The sequence below is a fragment of the Oncorhynchus kisutch genome, linkage group LG18, assembly GCF_002021735.2.
Source record: "Oncorhynchus kisutch isolate 150728-3 linkage group LG18, Okis_V2, whole genome shotgun sequence".
Taxonomy (NCBI): domain Eukaryota; kingdom Metazoa; phylum Chordata; class Actinopteri; order Salmoniformes; family Salmonidae; genus Oncorhynchus; species Oncorhynchus kisutch.
In genome coordinates, this window is record NC_034191.2 from 8,715,216 (window position 1) to 8,733,848 (window position 18,633).

The 18,633-nt window shown below is 45.5% G+C and overlaps 1 protein-coding gene across 1 annotated transcript in view; it reads right to left on the reverse strand.

Annotated features, from left to right (window-relative positions):
• Positions 1-18,385, reverse strand: part of LOC109878823 (1-phosphatidylinositol 4,5-bisphosphate phosphodiesterase eta-1-like) — a 106,468-nt gene extending 88,083 nt beyond the window's left edge. The window contains 1 exon segment of the mRNA XM_031796452.1: positions 17,913-18,385. Within this exon segment, the coding sequence (XP_031652312.1) occupies positions 17,913-17,955 (43 nt within the window). The 5' untranslated portion in view covers positions 17,956-18,385.
• Positions 18,386-18,633: the final 248 nt, after the last annotated feature.

Below are 18,633 nucleotides of genomic sequence, written 5' to 3' on the forward strand. Positions count from 1 at the left end.
ATTCATAACATCACGCATCCAGCAACATCCGCTCCATACTTCATCCAGTATTAATGATACAACTAGCTGCTACTGGCCTCATCACTTCTACTGCAGAATGACAACACAAATTAAAACAGAAAACTGTCTGAATGGAAACAGGCTAGCTAGTTAAAAACTGAAGAGATGACTAGGCTGTTGGTGGATATCAACGAGTTGGAGGGGTTTGTGGCCCAGTGTGGAGCTAAAACAGATTAGAGGGATGTGATATGATTCAGTTTTAGTGGCTAATCTAAATTCAGCTGGTCTCCCGCCCACAGCTAGACAGAGATCATTTCCACCAACACCAAACACTCGTGCTACAGATGTATTCCACGCACAGACACGCACACACAAACACACACATACACACACACACACACCCGCACACACACAATTACTCCAACACCAAAATGTGTGGCACTCGGACACTCAACACACAGAAAGATACGCACGCACACAATTAAGCATGAACATACCAACTAAAACAAAACCATAGACTCAGAAATCATAAAAAATGTGTTATGGTAACAGAGGGAGAATAGTCTGTGTGTTACGGTAACAGAGGGAGAATAGTCTGTGTGTTACGGTAACAGAGGGAGAATAGTCTGTGTTACGGTAACAGAGGGAGAATAGTCTGTGTTTTACGGTAACAGAGGGAGAATAGTCTGTGAGTTACGGTAACAGAGGGAGAATAGTCTGTGTGTTACGGTAACAGAGGGAGAATAGTCTGTGTTACGTAACAGAGGGAGAATAGTCTGAGTTACTGTAACAGAGGGAGATTCCGTCTCTCAGGGGAGATGCACATCAATATGAGCTCTCCCTGCTTTTAGAAAAGGAAGGTATTACACACACACACACACACACGCACGCACACACGCACACACGCACGCACGCACGCACACACACACACACACGCACGCACACACACGCACGCACACACGCACACACACACACGCGCACGCGCGCACGCACACGCACACACACGCACACACACACGCACACAAACGCACGCACACGCACGCACACACACGCACACACACACACACACACACACACACACACACACACACACACACACACACACACACACACAGTGTGCTGCCGCCATCTGTTTCACTCAGCTGACTGTGGGTTCAGTACTAGTTACTATAGGTCTACTGACTGGGTTCAGTACTAGTTACTATAGGTCTACTGACTGTGGGTTCAGTACTAGTTACTGTAGGTCTCCTGACTGTGGGTTCAGTACTAGTTACTATAGGTCTACTGACTGTGGGTTCAGTACTAGTTACTGTAGGTCTCCTCAGTGAGATCTAAGCATGGACGCCTGCTAAAATGCTGGAGAGCTCTGTACCTGGGGAAAACAACTCACTCCCCAATCACATCCATCGTCTGCATGCATACGGATCTTAATTTGATCACTGTTATTGCAGATCATTTTCATGCACAGCAGGAAATGCTAAATATAGTGTATTCAAGGTTTAAAAAGGTTTCTAAAATATGCTAAATCCACTCACAATACCTGCCTCCATTACCAATGAGAGAACACACCTCTTCCTAACACACACCTGTCTGTCTGTCAAACACCTGTCACTCTCACACACACCTGTCTGTCTGTCACACACCTGGCACTCTCACACACCTGGCACTCTCACACACCTGGCACTCTCACACACACCTGTCTGTCTGTCACACACCTGGCACTCTCGCACACACCTGGCACTCTCACACACACCTGGCACTCTCACACACACCTGGCACTCTCACACAGACCTGGCACTCTCACACAGACCTGGCACTCTCACACACACCTGGCACTCTCACACACACATGTCTGTCACTCACCTAGTGAAGCCAGTCTACGTATCGATGGCACAGCCACGAAGCCGCCCAAATGGTAGACCCTACGGGCAAGCAGTGTTGTCACGGTTACCACAGCTGGACGGGAGTACGGGTTTGACCGCACCACCGGACCACAGAACACGTCCATGTCTCTTTAGCTCAGAGAGCTAACATAGTCGCGGAGTCCACTGCCGCTATACACAAAGCCACAACCTGTGACTAACCAGCTCTGAGAATCTGACCATCTCTGGCGTAGACCTGAGACTCTGTAGACCATTACAGGGCGGCAGGGTAGCCCAGTGGTTAGAGTGTTGGGCTAGTAATCGAAAGGTTGCAAGTTCGAATCCCCTGAGCTGACATGGTACAAATCTGTCATTCTGCTCCTTTGTTCTTAACTGACCTGCCTAGTTAAATAAAGGTTAACAAAAATTACCTACTCAACAACTAGCCATCCAACTCCATTACAATTTCTTCCAAGAGCTCCCTCTCTCTCTCTCTGAACTCTGAATCAGTCATTGACACACCGTGACAGCAGGCCCCTGGCCCCAATCTGTCTATCCCACGCTCTTTCTCTCTCCTCACATCTTCTCTCTCCTCTCCTGCCTCTCTCTCTCTGAAGCTCTGAAGGCCTTTTGTGTGTGTGAGAGAGAGAGAGAGTAGAGAGAGAGAGAGAGGAGAGAGAGTAGAGAGAGAGAGAGAATGAGAGAGAGAGAGTAGAGAGAGAGAGTAGAGAGAGAGGAGAGAGAGTAGAGAGAGAGAGAATGAGAGAGAGAGAGAGAGAGAGAAAGAGAATGAGAGAGAAAGTAGAGAGAGAGCGAGAGAGCGAGAGAGAGAGACAGTGAGAGAGAGAGAGTAGAGAGAGAGATCGGGAGAGAGAGTAGAGAGAGAGAGCGAGAGAGAGTAGAGAGAGAGAGTAGAGAGAGAGAGAGACAGAGAGCGAGAGTAGAGAGACAGAGAGAGAGAGAGAGATAGGGTCAATCTGGCCCACTTGGGGAGTTAAGTGGGGTTAAGATAAAAGTGATGACGCAACAGTCATAATAACACTACACCACCAACCCTATGGTCTAATGGATAGAGACTTAACAGAGGATCTGTGTGTGTATTCATGAGAGTGTAGCTAGGTGCACCGTGAATGTTCTGGCTGTTAGCATTAGTGGGTTTGCGTATGAGTGCATGTATTCGGTTAAATACAGACAACAGTACACACCAGTGTCCTTAAGGGGTTTGATATCCCATTGAGATGCAGTTTACTGGCATCCGGATTGGATCCCAGCTTCGTGTTTAATGAAAACACATTAGATAGGACAATGTGGCAATATGTTTTTTTACTTGGGTTTGTGTGGTTTGATTAAAATGTGTGGTTAGAAAATACACAGCATTTCCATCCTCTCTAACATGGCCAGACAGTGGTGACTAAGCCCTATCTATACTATCCTCTCTAACATAGCCAGACAGTGGTGACTAAGCCCTATCTATACCATCCTCTCTAGCATGGCCAGACAGTAGTGACTAAGCCCTATCTATACTATCCTCTCTAGCATGGCCAGACAGTAGTGACTAAGCCCTATCTATACCATCCTCTCTAGCATGGCCAGACAGTAGTGACTAAGCCCTATCTATACTATCCTCTCTAGCATGGCCAGACAGTAGTGACTAAGCCCTATCTATACTATCCTCTCTAGCATGGCCAGACAGTGGTGACTAAGCCCTATCTATACCATCCTCTCTAGCATGGCCAGACAGTGGTGACTAAGCCCTATCTATACCATCCTCTCTAGAATGGCCAGACAGTGGTGACTAAGCCCTATCTATACTATCCTCTCTAGCATGGCCAGACAGTGGTGACTAAGCCCTATCTATACTATCCTCTCTAGCATAGCCAGACAGTGGTGACTCAGCCCTATCTATACTATCCTCTCTAGCATGGCCAGACTGTGGTGACTAAGCCCTATCTATACTATCCTCTCTAGCATGGCCAGACCGTGGTGACTAAGCCCTATCTATACTATCCTCTCTAGCATGGCCAGACAGTGGTGACTAAGCCCTATCTATACTATCCTCTCTAGCATGGCCAGACCGTGGTGACTAAGCCCTATCTATACTATCCTCTCTAGCATGGCCAGACCGTGGTGACTAAGCCCTATCTATACTATCCTCTCTAGCGTGGCCAGACAGTGGTGACTAAGCCCTATCTATACTATCCTCACTAGCATGGCCAGACAGTGGTGACTAAGCCCTATCTATACTATCCTCTCTAGCATGGCCAGACAGTGGTGACTAAGCCCTATCTATACTATCCTCTCTAGCATGGCCAGACCGTGGTGACTAAGCCCTATCTATACTATCCTCTCTAGCATGGCCAGACAGTGGTGACTAAGCCCTATCTATACTATCCTCTCAAGCATGGCCAGATAGTGGTGACTAAGCCCTATCTATACTATCCTCTCTAGCATGGCCAGACAGTGGTGACTAAGCCCTATCTATACTATCCTCTCTAGCATGGCCAGACAGTAGTGACTAAGCCCTATCTCTACCGGGCTATTCTGAATACCGACGGAATGATTTTCAATACCATTCCATTTATTTTCTTCACAAAAAATTTAATTGAGCCAGTTACATGGTGCGCTTGTTTACAAACGGCATTTGGAGCAAACTGACAATCCACTGTTGAACAACACTTGATATATCCACTGACGAGCAGCACGTTAGGTGGCTAACTTGCAATATCAAGTTTCTTGGTTACAGCAGAGACAATAGCCTGTTGTATAACTCTATGAGCTGGGTTGACTGTCCTTGCATTTAGTTAATGTTCGGGAGCACTTGTTAGCATTTGGCTAACGTTCACTATGGGAATTCGCTAGTACTTTATTAGCGTATTTTATATCTATGTTCTAATGTTTGGGAAGAAACAGCGCCCAGTGTGTGCACTGCCTGTAATACCATATACTGGTACAGGTATGGTACAGGAAGAGAAGGGGGTAGCTGCAACCCAATATGGCGACCGGAGTATGTGTCAAAAGGAAAGAAGTGGATGTGTGGGAAGTAGTGGGTGTGTCGAAAGGAGTGGGTGTGTCAAAAGGAAAGTAGTGGGTGTGTCGAAAGGAGTGGGTGTGTCAAAAGGAAAGTAGTGGGTGTGTCGAAAGGAGTGGGTGTGTCAAAAGGAAAGTAGTGGGTGTGTCGAAAGGAGTGGGTGTGTCAAAATGAATGGAGTGGGTGTGTCAAAAGCTCTCTGCTATAGATTAGATGGTTTTGATTGAGCCGTGTTTTTTATTCTGCTGTTTCTTACCACGCAACTACCATACCGCGAGAGTTCGGTCTTCTGTATTGAAGCCAGGGGATGAGTCTGAGTCGTATTTCACTATTAGTTTTACACAAATAATTGTAAAGTTTCAGTTATAAATCTGACTATTATTTATTTTGTATTAAAAGTACTGATGAAGGGTGTACTGTTGCTTGTATGCGTGTGCTCACTGTGACTGTCACCCTGATATTGGCTACCAGGTAGCGACTTCCGCCGTTGCTTTGCGAGCAGGAGAAAAGGACACCGTGTCCCGGTACAACCGATACAACACCGGTACAACACCGGTACAACACCGGTACAACACCGATACAACACCAGTACAACACCGATACAACACCGGTACAACACCGATACAACACCGATACAACACCGATACAACACCGGTACAACACTGATACAACACCGGTACAACACAGATACAACACTGGTACAACACCGGTACAACACCGGTACAACACCGATACAACACCGGTACAACACCGATACAACACCGGTACAACACAGATACAACACCGGTACAACACCGGTACAACACCGGTACAACACCGATACAACACAGATACAACACCGGTACAACACAGATACAACACCGGTACAACACCGGTACAACACAGATACAACACCGGTACAACACCGGTACAACACCAGTACAACACCGATACAACACAGATATACCACCGGTACAACACCGATACACCGGTACAACACCAGTACAACCCCGGTAAAACACCGATACAACACCGATACAACACCAGTACAACACTGATACAACACCAGTACAACACCGGTACAACACCAGTACAACACCCGTACAACACCGATACAACACCCGTACAACACCGATACAACACCGATACAACACCAGTACAACACAGATACAACACCAGTACAACACCGATACAACACCAGTACAACACCCGTACAACACCGATACAACACCGATACAACACCGATACAACACTGATACAACACCGGTACATCACCGATACAACACCGGTACATCACCGATACAACACCAGTACAACACAGATACAACACCTGTACAACACCAGTACAACACCGATACAACACCAGTACAACACCCGTACAATACCGATACAACACCGATACAACACCAGTACAACACAGATACAACACCAGTACAACACCGATACAACACCAGTACAACACCCGTACAACACCGATACAACACCGATACAACACCGATACAACACCAGTACAACACAGATACAACACCGATACAACACCGATACAACACCGGTGCAACACCGATACAACACCGGTACAACACCGGTACATCACCGATACAACACCGGTACATCACCGATACAACACCAGTACAATACAGATACAACACCTGTACAACACCGGTACAACACCGATACAACACCGATACAACACCGATACAACACCAGTACAACACCGATACAACACCAGTACAACACTGATACAACACCGGTACAACACCGGTACAACACCGATACAACACCGGTACAACACAGATACACCGGTACACCAGTACAACACCGATACAACACCAGTACAACACCGATACAACACCGATACAACACCGGTGCAACACCGATACAACACCGGTACAACACCGAGACAACACCAATACAACACTGGTACAACACCGAGACAACACCGATGCAACACCGATACAACACCAGTACAACACCGATACAACACCGATACAACACCAGTACAACACCGATACAACACCGAGACAACACCGATACAACACCGAGACAACACCGATGCAACACCGATACAACACCGATGCAACACCGATGCAACACCGATACAACACCGATACAACACCGAGACAACACCGAGACAACACCGAGACAACACCGATACAACACCGAGACAACACCGGTACAACACCGGTACAACACCGATGCAACACCGATACAACACCAGTACAACACCTATACAACACCGATACAACACCGGTACAACACCGAGACAACACCAATACAACACTGGTACAACACCGATACAACACCGATACAACACCAGTACAACACCGATGCAACACCGATACAACACCAGTACAACACCGATACAACACCGATACAACACCAGTACAACACCGATACAACACCGAGACAACACCGATACAACACCGAGACAACACCGATGCAACACCGATACAACACCGATGCAACACCGATACAACACCGATACAACACCGAGACAACACCGAGACAACACCGAGACAACACCGATACAACACCGAGACAACACCGGTACAACACCGATGCAACACCGATACAACACCAGTACAACACCTATACAACACCGATACAACACCGGTACAACACCGATACAACACCGATACAACACCAATGCAACACCGAGACAAACACAGATACAACACCGATACAACACCGATACAACACCGGTGTAATGCTTGTGATTCAATAGGAGGGTTTGAGCTGAAGGATTTCACTATTTCTATAATATACTAATCAGCCCTAAAGTGATGACTTGAAGAGTAGCCTACCGAGACATAGGTGTAATTGGGGATATTTAAGATCACTGAAAGTTCATATTTACATTTAGTGTGAATAGATGACTGTAAGCCACTTGAATGTATGGTTCATTCCATGGCTGAAGGATGCTGCTTCTGATGGTTATATGGTTGACTACTTTAATGTTTGTTAGTCCAGTCCTAAGTTGACGTGCAGGGACAAGCTGTCACTGTCATCTGACCATTAGCTGAACGGTGTTGTACTGTCTGTATTTCTGTTGATGTTTGTCCTGTTTTACATTGATAGTAATTCATGTGTAAAAAGCTAGATCGCACACACAGACAGACAGGCAGACAGGCAGGCACACAGACAGACACATTGTATTATATCACACTATAAGCTGTGGTCTGCCACAAAATAAGTTTATATCTAGGGGTTCCATGTAGAATCATTTTGGTTCCAGGTAAGAACCCTTTTGGTTCCAGGTAGAGGGGTTACACAAAGAACACTTTTGGTTCCAGGTAGAGGGGTTACACAAAGAACCCTTTTGGTTCCAGGTAGAGGGGTTACACAAAGAATCCTTTTGGTTCCAGGTAGAACCCTTTGGGGTTCAATGTAGAATCCTTTCCACAGAGGGTTGTACACAGAACACAAAACAGTTTTACCTGGAACCAAACTTGGTTCTCCTATGTGGACACCTGAAGAACCCTTTTGGAACCCATTCTTCTAAGAGTGTGTGACTAATGTGACGCGACGCATGTTCTTTCCACTCCACATGATGAGGGTTGAAATTGGTGAAACGACAACCATATATGGACCATATTGTGTCTGACCCTAGGTTTACAACCTAGAAACATAGATTTTCTTCTCTTACCATCATCACAGTCAAAGATCAGACTGTAAATCTCTAAAATATCACACTACAGACCACCGAACTCTCTCTCTCTCTTTTTTATACGAGGTAGAACCCTTTTGATTCCAGGTAGAACCCTTTGGGGTTCCGTGTAGAATCATTTTAGTTCCAGGTAGAACCCATTTGGTTCCAGGTAGAACCACCGGTTAGCTTAAACGAAGATACACACACGGCCGGCGAAAAATGCATGAAAACACACAAACACAAAACCCATATGCATACAGTGCCTCCGGAAAGTATTCAGACCCCTTGACTTTTACCACATTTTGTTGCATTACAGCCTTATTCTAAAATGGATTACATTTGTTTTTCTCCTCATCAATCTACACTCAATACGCCATAAGGACAAAGCTAAAACTTTTGTTTTTTTTATGTTGCTAATTTATTAAAAATACAAAACAGAAATACCGAATTTACATAAGTATTCAGACCCTTTGCTATGAGACTCTAAATTGAGCTCAGGTGGATCCTGTTTCCATTGATCATCCTTGAGATGTTTCTGCAACTTGATTGGAGTCCACTTGTGGTAAATTCAATTGATTGGACATGATTTGGAAAGGCACACACCTGTCTATATAAGGTCCCATAGTTGACAGTGGATGTCAGAGCAAAATCCAAGCGATGAGGTAGAAGGAATAGTCCGTAGAGCTCCGAGACAGGATTGTGTCGAGGCACAGATCTGGGGAAGGGTAACAAAACATTTCTGCAGCATTGAAGGTCCCCAAGAACACAGTGGCCTCCATCATTCTTAAATGGAAGAAGTTTGGAACCACAAAGACTCTTCCTAGAGCTGGCCGCCCAGCCAAACTGAGCAATCGAGGGAGAAGGGCCTTGGTCAGGGAAGTGACCAAGAACTCGATGGTCACTCTGACAGAGCTCTGGAGTTCATCTGTGGAGATGGGAGAACCTTCCAGAAGGACAACCTTCTCTGCAGCACTCAACCAATCAGGCCTTTATGGTAGAGTGGCCAGAAGGAAGCCACTCCTCAGTAAAATGCACATGACAGCCTACTTGGAGTTTACAAAAAAAAAGGTGCCTAAAGACTCTTAGACCTTGAGAAACAAGATTTCCTGGTCTGATGAAACCAAAATGAAACTCCTTGGCCAGAATGCCAAGTGTCACGCCTGGAGGAATCGGGCACAATCCTCCAGATCTCTCAGGACCTCAGCCTGGGGCGAAGGTTCACCTTCCAACAGGACAACAGCCCTAAGCACACAGCCAAGACAACGCAGGACTGGCTTTAAAAGAGCGATAAAGAGAAAAGAGAATGACAGGGTATGAGGATGTCAGCTCAGCTGGTGAGGGGTGAAAGGGACAGAGATGGAAAGAGAGAGACAGAGAGCGATAGAGAGAAAAGAGGAGAATGACAGGGTATGAGGATGTCAGCTCAGCTGGTGAGGGGTGAAAGGGACAGAGATGGAAAGAGAGAGACAGAGAGCGATAGAGAGAAAAGAGGAGAATGACAGGGTATGAGGATGTCAGCTCAGCTGGTGAGGGGTGAAAGGGACAGAGATGGAAAGAGAGAGACAGAGAGCGATAGAGAGAGAGAGATATACAAACCTGATTTTGGTAAACTCCCATATCTACTGGGTGAAATAGCACAGTGTGCCATCACTGCAGCAAGATGTGTGACCTGTTGCCACAAGAAAAGGTAAGCCAGTGAAGAACAAACACCATTGTAAATACAACCCATATTTATGCTGATTTATTTTCCCATCTGTACTTTAACCATGTGTACATCATTACAACACTGTATAAAAACATATGACATTTTTAATGTCTTTATTCTTTTGAATCTTCTGTGTGCAATGTTTACTGCAAATGTTTATCTTTGGCAATGTAAAAATATGTTTCCCATGCCAATAAAGCCCCTTGAATTGAATATAGACAGATAGAGAGAGAGGGATATAGAGAGAGAGGGATATAGAAAGATAGCGAGAGATGGAGAGATAGAGACAAAGAGAGAAATATTGTAACGGCATTCAGAGGTGGAAGAAGGATCGGACCAAAGCGCAGCGTGGTAAGTGTTCATAATATTTAATGAAACGAACTGAACACTGAAATACAAAACAATAAAGTGAACGAACAAAAACCGAAACAGTACCGTGTGGAGCAAACACTCACACGGAGACCAAACACTCACACGGAGACCAAACACTCACACGGAGACCAAACACTCACACGGAGACCAAACACTCACACAGAAAACAAACACTCACACGGAGACCAAACACTCACACGGAGACCAAACACCCACACGGAGACCAAACACTCACACGGAGACCAAACACTCACATGGAAAACAAACACCCACACGGAGACCAAACACTCACACGGAATACAAACACCCACAAACCAAAAGTGAAACCAAGGCTACCTACTGTAAGTATGATTCTCAATCAGAGACAACTAAAGACACGTGCCTCTGATTGAGAACCATACTAGGCCGAACACAGAAACCAAACATAGAAAAACAAACATAGACTGCCCACCCCAACTCACGCCCTGACCATATAAACAAAGACAAAACAAAGGTACTAAGGTCAGAACATTACAGATAGAGATATATTGAGAGATAGCACAGAGACAGATATATAGAGAGAGATAGAGATGTAGATATAGATAGATCGAGAGAGAGAGACAGATGGAAAGAAAGAGAGAGAGATGGAAAGAGAGATAGAGGTAGAAACAGAGATGGAAAGAGAGATAGAGGGACAGAGGGATAGAGAGAGATAGGGACAGAGATGGAAAGACAGAGAGATAGAGATGGAAAGAGAGATAGAAACAGAGATAGAGATAGAAACAGAGATGGAAAGAGAGATAGAGGGATAGAGAGAGATAGGGACAGAGATGGAAAAACAGAGATGAAAAGAGAGATGGAGATAGCGATTGTAACGGTTTTCTTCCGTCGAAGGAAAGTAGGACCAAAATGCAACATGGTTAGAGTTCATGGTTTTTAATATGAGAAACTAAACATGAACACAAATACAAAACAACAAACGTGGCAAAACCCAAAACAGTCCTATCTGGTGCAGAGAACACAAAGACAGGAAACAACCACCCACAAAACCCCAACACAAAACAAGTTACCTAAATATGGTTCCTAATCAGAGACAATGACTAACACCTGCCTCTGATTGAGAACCATATCAGGCCATACATAGAAACGGACAAACTAGACACACAACATAGAATGCCCACCCAGCTCACGTCCTGACCAACACTAAAACAAGGAAAACACAAAAGAACTATGGTCAGAACGTGACAGCGATTGAAAGAGAGAGAGAGCATGCTGAGATTCATCATCATCACCATCATCATCATCAGGAGAGGAAAGGCAGGAATAGAAACTAATTTGACATGAAAAAGCAATTAGCAACAGTGTGCCACTCTCATACACACTTAGAAATAGAATGACCCGCAGATCTCTCTCTCCCTCCCTCCCTCTCTCTCTCTCTCCCTCTCTCTCTCTCCCTCTCTCTCTCTCTCTCTCTCTCTCTCCCCCTCTCTCCCTCCCTCTCTCTCCCTCCCTCTCTCTCTCTCCCCCTCTCTCCCTCTCTCTCTCCCTCTCTCTCTCTCTCTCCCCCTCTCTCCCTCTCTCTCTCTCTCTCTCCCTCTCTCTCTCTCTCTCTCTCTCCCCCTCTCTCTCGCCCCCTCTCTCCCTCCCTCTCTCTCTCTCTCTCTCTCTCCCTCTCTCCCTCTCTCTCTCTCTCTCTCTCTCTCCCCCTCTCTCCCCCTCTCTCCCTCTCTCTCTCTCTCCCTCTCTCTCTCTCTCTCTCTCCCCTTCTCTCCCTCCCTCTCTCTCCCTCTCTCTCTCTCTCTCTCCCTCTCTCTCTCTCTCTCTCCCTCTCCCTCCCTCTCTCTCTCCGTTCAATTTTCTATTTCAATTTAAGAGCTTTATTGGCATGCGAAACATATGTTTACATTGCCAAAACAAGTGAAATAGATAATTAACAAAAGCAAAATAAACAATAAAAATGAACAGTAAACATTACAAAGACATTCACAAAAGTTCCAAAAGAATAAAGACATTTCAAATGTCATATTATGTCTATATACAGTGTTGTAATGATGTACAAATAGTTAAAGTACAAAAGGGAAAATAAATAAACATAAATATGGGTTGTATTTACAATGGTGTTTGTTCTTCACTGGTTGCCATTTTTCTTGTGGCAACAGGTCACAAATCTTGCTGCTGTAATGGCACACTGTGGTATTTCACTCAATAGATATGGGAGTTTATCAAAAATGCGTTTGTTTTCAAATTCTTTGTGGGTCTGTGTAATCTGAGGGAAATATGTATCTCTAATATGGTCATACATTGGCAGGAGGTTAGGAAGTGCAGCTCAGTTTCCACCTCATTTTGTGGGCAGTGTCACATAGTCTGTCTTCTCTTGACAGCCAGGTCTGCCCTGGGTGGCTTTTCTCAATAGCAAGACTATTCTCACTGAGACTATACATTTTGGGTCAGTCACATTGATCAGGTATTCTACCACTGTGAACTCGCTGTGAACTATCGTGATTTGCTTGGGTCTAATTGTGCTGCTGTCCTGGGGATCTGTGGGGTCTGTTTGTGTTTGTGAACAGAGCCCCAGGACCAGCTTGCTAGGGGACTCTTCTCCAGGTTCATCTCTCTGTAGGTGATGGCTCTGTGGGGTCTGTTTGTGTTTGTGAACAGAGCCCCAGGACCAGCTTGCTTAGGGGGCTCTTCTCCAGGTTCATCTCTCTGTCGGTGATGGCTCTGTGGGGTCTGTTTGTGTTTGTGAACAGAGCCCCAGGACCAGCTTGCTTAGGGGACTCTTCTCCAGGTTCATCTCTCTGTAGGTGATGGCTTCGTGGGGTCTGTTTGTGTTTGTGAACAGAGCCCCAGGACCAGCTTGCTTAGGGGACTCTTCTCCAGGTTCATCTCTCTGTAGGTGATGGCTCTGTAGGGTGTGTTTGAGTTGTGAACAGAGCCCCAGGACCAGCATGGTTAGTGGACTCTTCTCCAGGTTCATCTCTCTGTAGGTGATGGCTCTGTGGGGTGTGTTTGTGTTTGTGAACAGAGCCCCAGGACCAGCTTGCTTAGGGGACTCTTCTCCAGGTTCATCTCTCTGTAGGTGATGGCTCTGTGGGGTCTGTTTGTGTTTGTGAACAGAGCCCCAGGACCAGCATGGTTAGTGGACTCTTCTCCAGGTTCATCTCTCTGTAGGTGATGGCTCTGTGGGGTGTGTTTGTGTTTGTGAACAGAGCCCCAGGACCAGCTTGCTTAGGGGACTCTTCTCCAGGTTCATCTCTCTGTAGGTGATGGCTCTATGGGGTCTGTTTGTGTTTGTGAACAGAGCCCCAGGACCAGCTTGCTTAGGGGACTCTTCTCCAGGTTCATCTCTCTGTAGGTGATGGCTCTGTAGGGTGTGTTTGAGTTGTGAACAGAGCCCCAGGACCAGCATGGTTAGTGGACTCTTCTCCAGGTTCATCTCTCTGTAGGTGATGGCTCTGTGGGGTCTGTTTGTGTTTGTGAACAGAGCCCCAGGACCAGCATGGTTAGGGGACTCTTCTCCAGGTTCATCTCTCTGTAGGTGATGGCTCTGTGGGGTCTGTTTGTGTTTGTGAACAGAGCCCCAGGACCAGCTTGCTTAGGGAACTCTTCTCCAGGTTCATCTCTCTGTAGGTGATGTCTCTGTTATGGAAGGTTCGGGAATTGCTTCCTTTTAATTGGCTGCCTAATTCTGCTCAGCATTATTTGGTGTTTATGTCGTACACAGAGGATATTTTTGCAGGATCTATCAGGAGTGTTTCTTAGTAGTCTTAAACAAATCTACTTTGAAGCAAAAGTAAAAACAAACAAACAAAAAAAGTAGCCATCCCACACACATGTTTATGTGCTTAAAAAAAGAAGGCACCTGTACCATGTCAGATATCGAGTTAAAACATTTGAGTATTATATTTTGAGTTTGCATCCCAATACTACATTTTATATACATCACAGAAGACTGAAATATAACAACACCGTTTGACAGAGAAACACCGGATTTTCTTAAGTTTAATTAATTTTGTATAGGTTTATTAATAACATATTTACAACCATTCCACCCATGAGGCCAATGGAGGGCGATGTGGTCCTTTGACTGAGGGAAGGGGCTACCAATCTGGGGCATGGGCACCAACACACCACATAACAGCAGCTATAGCGTAGACAGTCATGGTGCAGTACAGTATATCACTATGGGTTAGAAAACATAGGGCTAGGCTAGCATCACCCACTATAGCCTACAGGACTAGGCTAGCATCACCCACTATAGCCTACAGGACTAGGCTAGCATCACCCACTATAGCCTATAGGGCTAGGCTAGCATCACCCACTATAGCCTACAGGCCTAGGCTAGCATCAGATACTATAGCCTATAGGGCTAGGCCAGTATCACCCACTATAGCCTACAGGCCTAGGCTAGCATCACCCACTATAGCCTACAGGCCTAGGCTAGCATCACCCACTATAGCCTACAGGCCTAGGCTAGCATCACCCACTATAGCCTACAGGCCTAGGCTAGCATCAGATACTATAGCCTATAGGGTTAGGCTAGCATCACACACTATAGCCTACAGGCCTAGGCTAGCATCAGATACTATAGCCTATAGGGCTAGGCTAGCATCACACACTATAGCCTATAGGGCTGGGCTAGCATCACACACTATAGCCTACAGGCCTAGGCTAGCATCAGATACTATAGCCTATAGGGCTAGGCTAGCATCACACACTATAGCCTATAGGGCTAGGCTAGCATCAGATACTATAGCCTATAGGGCTAGGCTAGCATCACACACTATAGCCTACACGGCTAGCATCAGATACTATAGCCTATAGGGCTAGGCTAGCATCACACACTATAGCCTATAGGACTAGGCTAGCATCACACACTATAGCCTATAGGGCTAGGTTAGCATCACACACTATAGCCTATAGGGCTAGCCTAGCATCACACACTATAGCCTACAGGCCTAGGCTAGCATCAGACACTATAGCCTATAGGGCTAGGCTAGCATCACACACTATAGCCTATAGGGCTAGCCTAGCATCACACACTATAGCCTATAGGGCTAGCCTAGCATCACACACTATAGCCTACAGGCCTAGGCTAGCATCAGACACTATAGCCTATAGGGCTAGGCTAGCATCACACACTATAGCCTATAGGGCTAGGTTAGCATCACACACTATAGCCTATAGGGCTAGGCTAGCATCACACACTATAGCCTATAGGGCTAGGCTAGCATCACACACTATAGCCTATAGGGCTAGGTTAGCATCAGATACTATAGCCTATAGGGCTAGGCTAGCATCACACACTATAGCCTATAGGGCTAGCCTAGCATCACACACTATAGCCTATAGGGCTAGGTTAGCATCAGATACTATAGCCTATAGGGCTAGGTTAGCATCACACACTATAGCCTATAGGGCTAGGCTAGCATCACACACTATAGCCTATAGGGCTAGGCTAGCATCAGATACTATAGCCTATAGGGCTAGGCTAGCATCAGATACTATAGCCTATAGGGCTAGGCTAGCATCACACACTATAGCCTATAGGGCTAGGCTAGCATCAGATACTATAGCCTATAGGGCTAGGCTAGCATCAGATACTATAGCATATAATAACTGCTGCTACTTTATAAACATTTTAGAGATCAATATATTTGGGAAATATATTGGAAAGCTGATAAACTGTGAAGTGTGAACGACCAACAGTTTGCTTTCACCCTTCAATACCTGTCACGGAATGCTGGTGGCCTTCAATGTGCACAAGCCTCCTCTGGCTAGAGAGGGTTACATTATTAGGCAGATTAATCTCCTCTGGCTAGAGAGGGTTACATTATTAGTCAGATGAATCTCCTCTGACTAGAGAGGGTTACAGTATTAGTCAGATGAATCTCCTCTGACTAGAGAGGGTTACAGTATTAGTCAGATGAATCTCCTCTGGCTAGAGAGGGTTACATTATTAGTCAGATGAATCTCCTCTGACTAGAGAGGGTTACAGTATTAGGCAGATGAATCTCCTCTGGCTAGAGAGGGTTACATTATTAGTCAGATGAATCTCCTCTGACTAGAGAGGGTTACAGTATTAGGCAGATTAATGTTCTGAGCCCTTTTAAACTAATTTATGTTTATGGGCAGACTGGTCAATGTTTTGGCCAGTGGACCAGTCTAATTTAGGTTTGTGTGTGTGGGGGCCTTAAGGGAGGGAGGGGGGGGGGGCAGTCTAATTTAGGTTTATGTGGGTGGGGGCTGTAAGGGAGGGGGGAAAAGGGCCAGTCTAATTTAGGTTTATGTGGGTGGGGGCTGTAAGGGAGGGGGGAAAGGGCCAGTCTAATTTAGGTTTATGTGGGTGGGGGCCGTAAGGGAAGGGGGAAAGGGCCAGTCTAATTTAGGTTTATGTGGGTGGGGGCCTTAAGGGAGGGGGGAAATGGCCAGTCTAATTTAGGTTTATGTGGGTGGGGGCCTTAAGGGAGGGGGAAAATGGCCAGTCTAATTTAGGTTTATGTGGGTGGGGGCCTTAAGGGAGGGGGGAAATGGGCCAGTGTGTTAGAAATGCCAGGGCTGATGTTTGTCCCAGACTACACCTGAATATGTTCTCCCTACATACATAAGTGTTCCATTTTAAAAATAAAACACTGAAGAAAATTTGATTAAAATGGCTGAATGGTTAGCCTACACAATTTATTTGGTTCACATTGGCAAAATGAATGTGTATCTAACTGTATCAACAAAAGCACATGCAACTCTTGCCAGATAAACCCCGAAAAAAAGCGGATTTCCTGCCCCCTCGCGACAGACAGACAGCCTGCAGGGAACAGAATGCAATCTGCTGCAGCACCACTGACAGCTCTCTTCATCCGCTGCCTCTCACTCCTGAGGAGTGGGCGTGCGCTCTCGGGTTCCATTGCCTACTGTTCTACAAAGACATATTTCCTTGGCAAGACAAAAACACTCCCAACATGAATGTATGAGTCAAATTGAGAACTTCCTAGGATCATACCAAAAAAAAACGTTGTTTTTTTAAAACAAATTGGCTACATAGTAAAGACATTAAAGCATGGGCTGTGATGTTGCACTCACAACAATGTAGTGATCCCCCCCCCCCCAGACCTATGCATAACAAATGCTTATTTATCACACTCACAATGACAGCCTCAGAAAACCAGCAAAGCACAGGCATATCAAAAGTCAAATTAAGAATTTAGGAATGGAGCAACCCATTCAGAAGACAGTCCAGGTTTAAACATAAGGCTACATTTTGATAATACACCCTCGCCCCTCATCACCTAGTATACCATTACACATACATTGAAATCGAGTAGAATTTAGTAGAACGCTTACCTTTCTCAAAACTGAGATTTTTGGATACTTCGAGTTCAGCCATTTAAGACTAATTTTGTGTTTGCATAGCTTTGGATAAATAATTCCTCTCCGGGATAAAGAGGGAGCGATACTGTTTTGAGGTAGTGCTCTCAATTAGTTTTTTTGTCCGTTCATCCACTTTGGACATAATTTCCATTAGATAGTCTCCAGTAAGGTACAATAGTTGCCCAGGCGTGAAATCCCATATGTTGGTCTGAAATTACCCCCATGCTGCTCTTAGTCCAAATGGAACGCATGTTTTCATCCTGAATTGACAGAAACAGGACCCTCTCTGAACGCTCCACAAAACCTGCTTGCTTATCTCTCCTGCGCAACATACACACGCATGTCTCCGCTTATCTCTCTGCGCAGAGAGAGGGAAGGCGATGGAGGGTGTTACAATCCTCACATCAGTCGCGCAGAGCGAAAAATGCGATAAACCCATTTTCTTGACATATTTACGCGATAGCCTGGCGAGGGGGTGAGTGGGGCTGTCATATACGCGGAGCTAGTGAACAGCGTAAAAGTCTACGACCTCGCAAGGGACTCAAAATATACTAACCAAATTTCATATAGTCTATGAACAAAAATCTTTCACAGGATGTAGGCCAGGTAGACTAATTGATGAAAGACAGTTCCGTGTGATTTGACATCGAGTTGCATTTAAGTCTTAAGATTGTGTTCCGGGGGGAATCAAGAA